This window comes from Haliotis rubra, unplaced genomic scaffold (assembly GCF_003918875.1).
Source record: "Haliotis rubra isolate DU_JTF1 unplaced genomic scaffold, ASM391887v1 Scf568, whole genome shotgun sequence".
Taxonomy (NCBI): domain Eukaryota; kingdom Metazoa; phylum Mollusca; class Gastropoda; order Lepetellida; family Haliotidae; genus Haliotis; species Haliotis rubra.
In genome coordinates, this window is record NW_025767266.1 from 159,032 (window position 1) to 167,976 (window position 8,945).

Genomic DNA, 8,945 nt, shown 5'->3' on the forward strand with positions numbered 1-8,945 from the left:
AAGGTCCAGGTCACTGCTAACGCTGGTAAACAACCCTCAAGTCACTCATCCTCTGCAAGCGAAGCTGAGATTAGCAGCGTTCAATCTATCAGGACAACGTTGGAAAGTGAAGGTGTTTCGCAACCTGTTCCAGACATCTTGTTGTCTTCATGGAGAAATTCGACACACAAACAATATGGGAGTTATTTCAAAAAATGGTTGTCATTTTGCACTAAGAAACATGTTAATCCCATGTCACCATCTTTGAATAGTTGTTTGGATTTCTTAGCAGAATTATATCATGAAGGATTGTCTTACTCTGCAATTAACAGTGCTAGGTCTGCCTTGTCATCACTGGTGAATGTTGGTGTTACTCCATTGGGACAGCACCCTAGAGTAGTGCACTTCATGAGAGGTGTGTTCAATTTGCGCCCAGCTTTGCCAAGATATAATGGGAGATGGGACAGTAGCATAGTTCTACAGTACTTAAGAAACATGACTATAGGTGAAGATCTAAGTTAACAACTTTCAAACTTGTGACTCTACTATTGGTGTTAACAGGCCAGAGGTTGCAGTCATTACAATTGATGGACATTCAGAATTTGGATATTTGTGATAATTCAGTTAAGATAAGATTTGGGGACTTGTTGAAGCAATCAAGACCACAACATCATCAGAGAGAACTGACTGGCAGGATATTCTGACCCTGCCCTTTGTGTAGTTAGAACATTGAGGCAGAACTTAAGACTGACTGACAGTATAAGGAATGGGGAAACTGCCTTATTCATATCATATCAAAAACCTCATCAAAAAGTAACTAAAGGTACAATTTCAAGATGGTTCAAAATTGTACTTACTGGTGCTGGCATAAATATGAGCATATTTAAGCCTCACAGTGTTCGTTCCGCCACAACAAGCAGAGTGTCATACAAAAAGTGCCTTTACAAACACAGCAGGCTGGAAGAGAGACTGTGTGTTTCGAAAGTTCTATGATAAACCAGTGACTGAAGACACTGACTGAGTTTAGTTTTACGCCGCTTTTAGCAATATTCCAGCAATATCACGGCGGGACTGAAGAGACAGTTTTTAGTGAAACTATTTTGGCGTCTGCCATTGGGACTATGGACAAGTAAATATCTTGTCTAGATTAGTAGACTGTTGCCGCCAGTGATCGTATTATTTGACATGTTTGATGCTTACCCTGCTTATTAGTAATCTAATAAATGTTACCATGACTACCATGATTACACGTGGTTCACTTTATGTCTGACTTACATGTTTTTACCATTGTCGGATACACATGCAAGTTTATATAAGAGAATTTTATCATTATAGTTAGCCTACTTCTTTGAATGACATTGTGTAAATTACTACCAACAGTAATATTACCAGGAGAAGATTGTTTGTGATATAGAATGTTTTGCTGAACATGTTGAATGAATGCAATAGAGTGGACACACTTATGGCTGTGATGTTGTTTTTTCTCTGTTTTACCTTAAACCTTATACGGAAGAAAATGTGTCCTGACTCTAAATACCTCACGGAATCCCGTAAACAGATTTGTGAGGTGGAATTGTAGAGTTAAACAAAGACTTACCTGTAAGTTGAAGTTTGACTCTAATTCCACCGAGCTATGACGTAGGGATTACGTGCCCACCACACCAACCCCATGTGTTACAGAACACATGTTCTATCTAAAGACCGATGGTTATGCGCATGCGCACATCTCACGTAATCCCTACGTCATAGTTCGGTGGAATTAGAGTCAAACTTCAACTTTCAGATAAGTCTTGTTTAATTCTACAATTCATTGAGAAAACGCGGTTGGTTCAAGAGCTGTAAACAGGAATTAGCTCAGGTATCATTGTTGATTGACAAACACACATTTTGGGGTATTAACCTAAGTTAATAACCTTTACCTTTACTAACAATACAGTGGCGGTCTGTGTGTAATAGAATAGCAGAGATTGATATCATGAACATCGATCTATACACATGGAACTTAATTAAGCACCCCCTAATGCATTTCATCATAGCGATGTTCATCATAATGATCCAGCTATCGATGATGGTAATGATGCGACTGTTCAGTAACACATTTCAGGTCATAAGAAACAATGTTTCAGTTTGAAATAATTTGCCAAAACGCAGCCCATCTGAATGTGAAGCATGCCACTCGCTCATATCATGAAGATCTGTCTGGCCGTTCGAGGGTTTAAAACTTGTGAATATGCCATCCGTTCCATCCATACAATGTCTGGTGTCCCCGCTTTGATATTGATGGAATATTGCTAAACTCACTCACTCACCCATAGATATTAACATGGCGAGAAGAGGACTGTCATTGGAACTGAGATGGGTGGCATGCCATTCAAGGCTATTGGGCGTCAGCCTAGTCTCTGCCACTCAGTAGACTTATCCGGAAACACCAGCAAAACAGACACTGTCAAGGATTGACCAATGCCAGGAAGACCTACTCCAGTCGAAGATCGCAATCTCGTCCGAGTCGTGAACCCTTCGTAACGAGCACTGTTTGAAACAACTCTCGGTGCCCAGTAGACGTATGTCAACTAAGACCGTGAGTAACCGTCTCAATGCTCTTGGTTTGAGGTCCCACTCAACAGGCGTCCAACTCTGACTCATGAACATCAAAGGCACTGTCTGCAGTGGTGTTTCAATCGACGGCGCTGGAATCTTCGCACCAGGACACGGATCCATTTGTCCATGGTGTTAAAGATGGTCGTTGAGAGTGTGTAAGCGCATTAATGCTGCATGTGTGCCGAGGAACATTTATCTTACTGGTCCCGTTGGTGGAGGCTCTGTTATGGTGTGAGGATGCATCTCCCTTGACTCAGTTGACATTGGTGACTGTATTGGGAAATCTTATTGGCCAGCGATACATCATGGCAAAGAGCCCTGATCTGACATCGTCGTTTGCAAGCAAGGGTCCAACCTGTACAAAATGTTCGTTCAATCTTCTATCAGAAAATCAGGCATTACAGTCCTTCTAGAAGTATGAAAGTTCTGACACCTTTTGTTCATATCACTGGTGTTCTAAAACACGGGTGTGCTTAATGAAGTCCCATGTGTACATATGTTTTGAACATGCAAAGGAAAGTCATTTGATCTCATAAACAAACTGAAACAGATGGTACACGTCAAAATAAGGAAATACATCGGATATCACAAGTTTGTTGCGTTAGATTTGGAAATGTCATGGAACGTTTTCAAAGCTTTAATATAGAAACCAAGATCAAACAATTTGTTTGCGAATGTTCTTTGAAATCTGTTTAGAAAGAAGACTCTGGATTGTACAACACAGAAGTTGTGAAATGCTGACATTGATGACAGTTCGAGAACATTGACGTAACATTGTCACTACATTATGACAGCATTTTCGTGATCGATGCTAGAATCGACGTCGGTCCACTATTCAGATACAACAATACCTTTAAACTTCACTTGCAGTTCTTTCATTAGTTTCATTTCACCATCATAGATACGGATCCTGGTCCCTTTCTTACTATAGCAGGTCAGATACCAATAGCCGTTGTATCTCCCAACTGTGGATACTGAGTTCACATGAAATCCACATCGTGTAACATGCTTTGAAATGCCCTTTTTGAAGTCGGCAACTGAACATACACCTTGGTCATCAGCCCAGTACAGCTCAGTAGATAGGTACAAGTACGCATTCCTTGTTTTCAGCACAATGTGAACCGGTTTAGTTTCACTGCTGAAGTCAGTCACATACAACAGTACCTTTCTTCGGGACAATATTAACCAGTAGACCTTGTTTCGAATAGGGTCCACCTTAACGGATTGCATATGGTCAACATTGATATTATGGGGAAAGGTGAAAAGTGTCTTATCATTCTTTCCCATGTAGACCAATTCTTTTTTTATCAGAATGCTTCCCGTGCGAGTTTTAGTTACCACGTACAGACCATTATCTTGCACATTAAGATCCACATTTCTTGTTGGTAGATCAAACAGGCGCCTCTCCGCAAGTGTCGTCAGTGATGTTGATTTCAGTGTGCTGGCTCTACTGGAACTGCCACACTCCACCCGATATATCACGTTCTTCTTGAGATCAAACACAACCTTAATGATCGTACCCTTCACATCCATTCTGTGCTGAAGAAATGTCCACGTCTCAACATCGAAAGTATACAATGCTCTTCGTCTAGATCTATTGTATTGCTGAATTACAATCAAACCAGATAGGCTTATCTTAAGATCTTGCTCTGTTTTTCCGAGCCCCTTTTTGCTAGCAAGTGAATCCAAAGGATTTGATATGACGGCACTGTTCTGTTTGGCGTTTTTTCTTTGGGCAACTGGATGTCCTTCAGGTGGCAGTCCCTCAAAGCTGTTGCTATTTCTGCTAGGTGGCACTTTGTTGATGATGTCCGTTGAGAGGGGATTCTTCGACATGATGGTGATGGTGTGTCGTGGTTCATAGAGGAGAAACTCTTCTGGATTTGGTTCTGGATCATTGGTACGATTCAGGAACATGATGTTGTCGCCTTGGAGAGACCCATGCTTCCGAAACACACACAGTCTTTCTCTTGGTTTGGTAGTTGATTTAGTAGCTACTGCCTTGCACCCCTGTGAGTGTAAGCACATATAGACACACTCGATTAAGGTTAAACTTGAGCTATTCCAGAAGCCACCCAAAGTGTCAACTCTGTGCCTGGATACAGCAGTCCATTGACTTGTGTTGATACATTGGACACCATGAACCAAGAAGACCAGAAATATATAGTCCATGCTTCTTGCTTCTCTGATGGAACTTTACTGTAGCAGTAGTTCACACTGAGAAGACACGTGTAGTCTTCAGTCAATCATAAACCGACGTAAATGTCATATGGATGCTTTGACAATAGTTGCGTCCAATATATCCTGTTATCTGTAGACCAGAATATCTGGAAAAGATAACTACTACCTCGTGAAGGAATGCCAATACATTTATGGCCATATTTAGATTAACTGTACATAAATCTCTCACAACAATAAGAGTGAGAATTGAATAGTTTATAAATAAATAATGTGTGTTCATAGATTTCCGAACAACCCAATGTGAACGGCAACATGTCACGTGATTTAGACATGTCAGTCAGAGGTATTAAAAATATATGCAACTTGAGTGCAAACGAGGACTTGACTATCGTAACTAACTCTGGGTAAAAACAGTACCTGTTGACTCGGCCTCCACGTCTAGGAGGTTGATGTTGTTTATTGTTTACCTCCGCAATATTCCAGCTATATGTCTTTAATAATCTAGCCTGTCTAGACAATCCAATGATCAACAGCATGAGCATCGATCTACGCAATTGGGAACCGATGACATGTGTCAACCAAGTCAGCGAGCCTGACCACCCGATCCCGTTAGTCGCCTCTTACGACAAGCATGGGTTACTGAAGATCAATTCGCATCTTCCCGGGTTTATCCCGTCAGTGCCGAGTACCAGGCAGGGAGGGTGACAACAAGTACCATCGTTTAACGTGTTTTGATCAGTTTGTTTGTTGCACTGGCCAATATATCTGCTATGTGACGACAGTCTGACAATCTAGTGACTCACATCACGGGTTAATGTTCACACAAAGGGAATAAGGGCGTGGATAGTGAGTGAGTGAGTTTAGCTTTACGCCACACTCAGCAATATTCCAGCTATATAGCGGCGGTCTGTAAATAATCTAGTCTGGACCAGACAATCCAGTTATCAACAGCATGAGCATCGATCTGCGCAATTGGGAACCGATGACATGTGTCAACCAAGTCAGCGAGCCTGACCACCCGATCCCGTTAGTCGCCTCTTACGTGATATGCATGTGAGTAGAGTAGGTATGGGTGAATGACTTTGTTCAAAATTGCCTCTGTTCACCCAGCAGAAAATGGGTACCCGGTGGGAAAAGTCATGTAACCATTAACCTTCTAGCTCTTCACAGGCAGCTTGGATTAATAATCAGATTGTTTTGGCGCTTCGAGCATGCATTGTGCATGGAGAATTGCGCATGATAAATGGACTATTATTATATTATCATAACTGTTGATACTTGCATCTGTGAGTATTTGCACGTTAACTCCCAAACATATACATTACATAGGCCTTCATAGCATATCCGCATTCAGTATCTCACCAGGAAAAGCGTAGTTGGGTCTTAAAATATATGAACGTTACAGTCAAATAAAACACTCCAGTCACGATTCTACCATGACTTCAATAAATACTGGATTGTGATTGGTTAATCAAAGTCATTCAGAGGTATATAATCACGTTATATACCTCTGATTTTCCAACACAGTGTGTATGGTTTTTTTTAATCTTAATAACCCGGTTATTGTAGAATGGAGATAAACGTACCTCTGATTTTCCAACACAGTATGTTTATCTCCTAATTATCCACTGATTAGTAGGGGTGACTATTGAGGTGAAAACAACTTTTACGATAGCGATAGTCTATTGCGACCAACTATTGCAATCCTCTTGCAATTGTTTTTTGCTTTCCTCCTTGAAATGTCTCATTTGAAGTTATTTCCCAAATGAATGTATAGTTTATATGCGATAAAAACAAGTTGCTAGTAGTTTCAGTCTCTTTTAATAACTGACAAGAAACTTGAAATCCAGATCAAGTAAACAGTTAAAACATAAACTCAATGAAGCTGCAAGTCTGCACCCAAACAATCTGGTACTTCCTATATTTTGCGCTGCGCATTTATCAATGGAAGCAATTGCTAAACTATCGATAATCACACATACTATCGATGCATCGATAGTTTTTCGTTTCCACCATCGATTAATTAAAATCGGAGACTCAACAATTGCATTCCATCGATAGTTCGATGCATCGTTACAGCCCTGCTGAATGGCTCTACTCGAATACCAACTTCTGACCCGTGAAGATCCGGGGTAGAATAGGTCTTCAGCAACCCATGCTTGCTACAAAGGCGACTATGCTTGTCGTAAGAGGCGACTAACGGGATCGGGTGGTCAGGCTCGCTGACTTGGCTGACACATGTCATCGGTTCCCAGTTGCGCAGATCGATGCTCATGCTGTTGATCACTGGACTGTCTGGTCCAGACTCGATTATTTACAGACCGCCGCCATATAGCTGTAATATTGCTGAGTGCGGCTTAAAACTAAACTCACTCACTCACCCTTTGTTCTTCTTAGCTCACTGCAATATTCCAGTTTATGAGTGAATTTAGTTTTACGCCGCTTTTAGCAATATTCAAGCAAGATCATGTCAGGGGACACCAGAAACGGGCTTCACACATTATACCCATGTGCGAACTCAGCTCTTTATCGTGACGAGCGAACGTTGTAACAACCGCTACCCCCACATTCTCTCGGCTTTATGAAGGTGATTTGTAAATAATTGAATCAAGAACAGACGACTTCAGACATACTGGGCATCGATCTACGCATTTGGTAAAGAAATGCATCAACCAAGTACGTGTAAAGGACAACCCGATCCCGTTAGTCGCTTGTGATGTTCAAGTGCGCCCTTGCAGAAGCCCGGGATCTACAGACCGCCTCCGTGGTGTAGTGGTTAGAGCGTCCGCCCGGAGATCCCCGACCGCGTCATACCAAAAAGACGTTAAAATATGGTACTTGTTGGTCCCTGCCTGGCGCTCGGCATTTATGGGTACAACAAGGACTGGTCGGCTCGGAGTCAGTATAATGTGTCTGAGTGGGGTATTCATGCTTCACTGCAGCATGGTATCTTAGTGGGCTAACACTATAAAACAAACTTAAGTCTGGGCTAGTACAAGAAGCCGCACATACACACGCATGCACGTCGTCATATGAAACCCAATTTCACCTCACCTCACCTCACCTCACCTCACCTCACCTCACCTCATCTCACCTCACCTCACCTCACCTCACCTCACCCAGGATCAACAGTTTAAATGCCACATTGGCTCAGATTACGGGAATCACATGTTGTAAACTCGAAAGTCCTAGGGGACTGGTCATTCTTTCAAAAACCCATACATCACACCCCAACCCATCCGAATCTTTACCAAACAATGAGGAACCATCCGCATCGGGGGGTGTTAGACTTGCACAAATCTCTAATAGATAGTTACAATGATAATTTCTACAAAATATACATATTCCTCTAACAGACTGGCGATCTAGACTTGCCTCTCTAAAGGATAGATTTACTATACATACATGGGCTCAGCATTCAGTACAGCCTTGGAGCAAGGCTAGGTGTGTGTATACGGACGAAAAGAGCTACTGGGGACTGCAATCCAGGGAACCGTTATCATCCGGGTTAAAATTAATCCAGAACAACCCATGCTGATCTGACTGATACATGCCATCGTATACAAAAGTCCAGTGAGTGAGTGAGTATTATTTTACGCCACTTTTAGCAATATTCCAACAATATCACGGCGGGGACACCAGAAATGGGCTGCACAAATTTCTGGTGGTGGATCGAACCCGGGTCTTCGGCGTGACAAGCGAACGCTTTAACCATTAGGCTTTCCCACCACCACCCACAAAACTCCAGTACTGACACGAAATATATTTACCAGTCGAACGTTTCTAAAAGGCTGCTTTGATGTAGCTGTGCGTATTGTAAATAAATGAAATTCATCCATTTGTCATAAACAGCAACCTTATGCTACCTCTCATCCCTGCAGTGAGTCACACTGACTACGCATATAATTCTCATTGTTAAATCACAACTTTACGGTCTGCGTATATTTAGAAAGTCGGGGTTATTTGTCCAGCGGTACCTAATGCCCTCTCTCATGTTCACATTTTACGTAAACAACTATTCAGTGACAATTAAAATTAAAATACCTGCATTCAAATCTGTCTTACCCTGGGGAATTTGTTAAAGGGTCTCTCGCCTCTCTTTCCGGGATGTGGCGCGTGAATGGATTATGGGAGTCGCTAAGCCTACGCGGGAAAAGACGCAATAGAGGGGGAGGAAAGCGATAACC

The 8,945-nt window shown here is 42.0% G+C and overlaps 1 protein-coding gene across 1 annotated transcript; it reads right to left on the reverse strand.

The window, feature by feature from the left end:
- Positions 1-1,904: 1,904 nt before the first annotated feature.
- Positions 1,905-8,873, reverse strand: LOC124254206. The gene is made up of 2 exons (XM_046688098.1): positions 8,803-8,873; positions 1,905-4,904 (listed from the first exon to the last, which is right to left on the reverse strand). Exon 2 carries the CDS (start codon positions 4,747-4,749, stop codon positions 3,409-3,411), a length of 1,341 nt encoding a protein of 446 aa, XP_046544054.1. The 5' UTR covers positions 4,750-4,904; positions 8,803-8,873; the 3' UTR covers positions 1,905-3,408.
- Between the last annotated feature and the right edge of the window lie 72 nt (positions 8,874-8,945).

What these genes read in the sequence shown, in the direction of transcription:
- LOC124254206 (XM_046688098.1), bottom strand. Translation starts at nt 4,749, where the DNA reads ATGGACTATATATTTCTGGTCTTCTTGGTTCATGGTGTCCAATGTATC.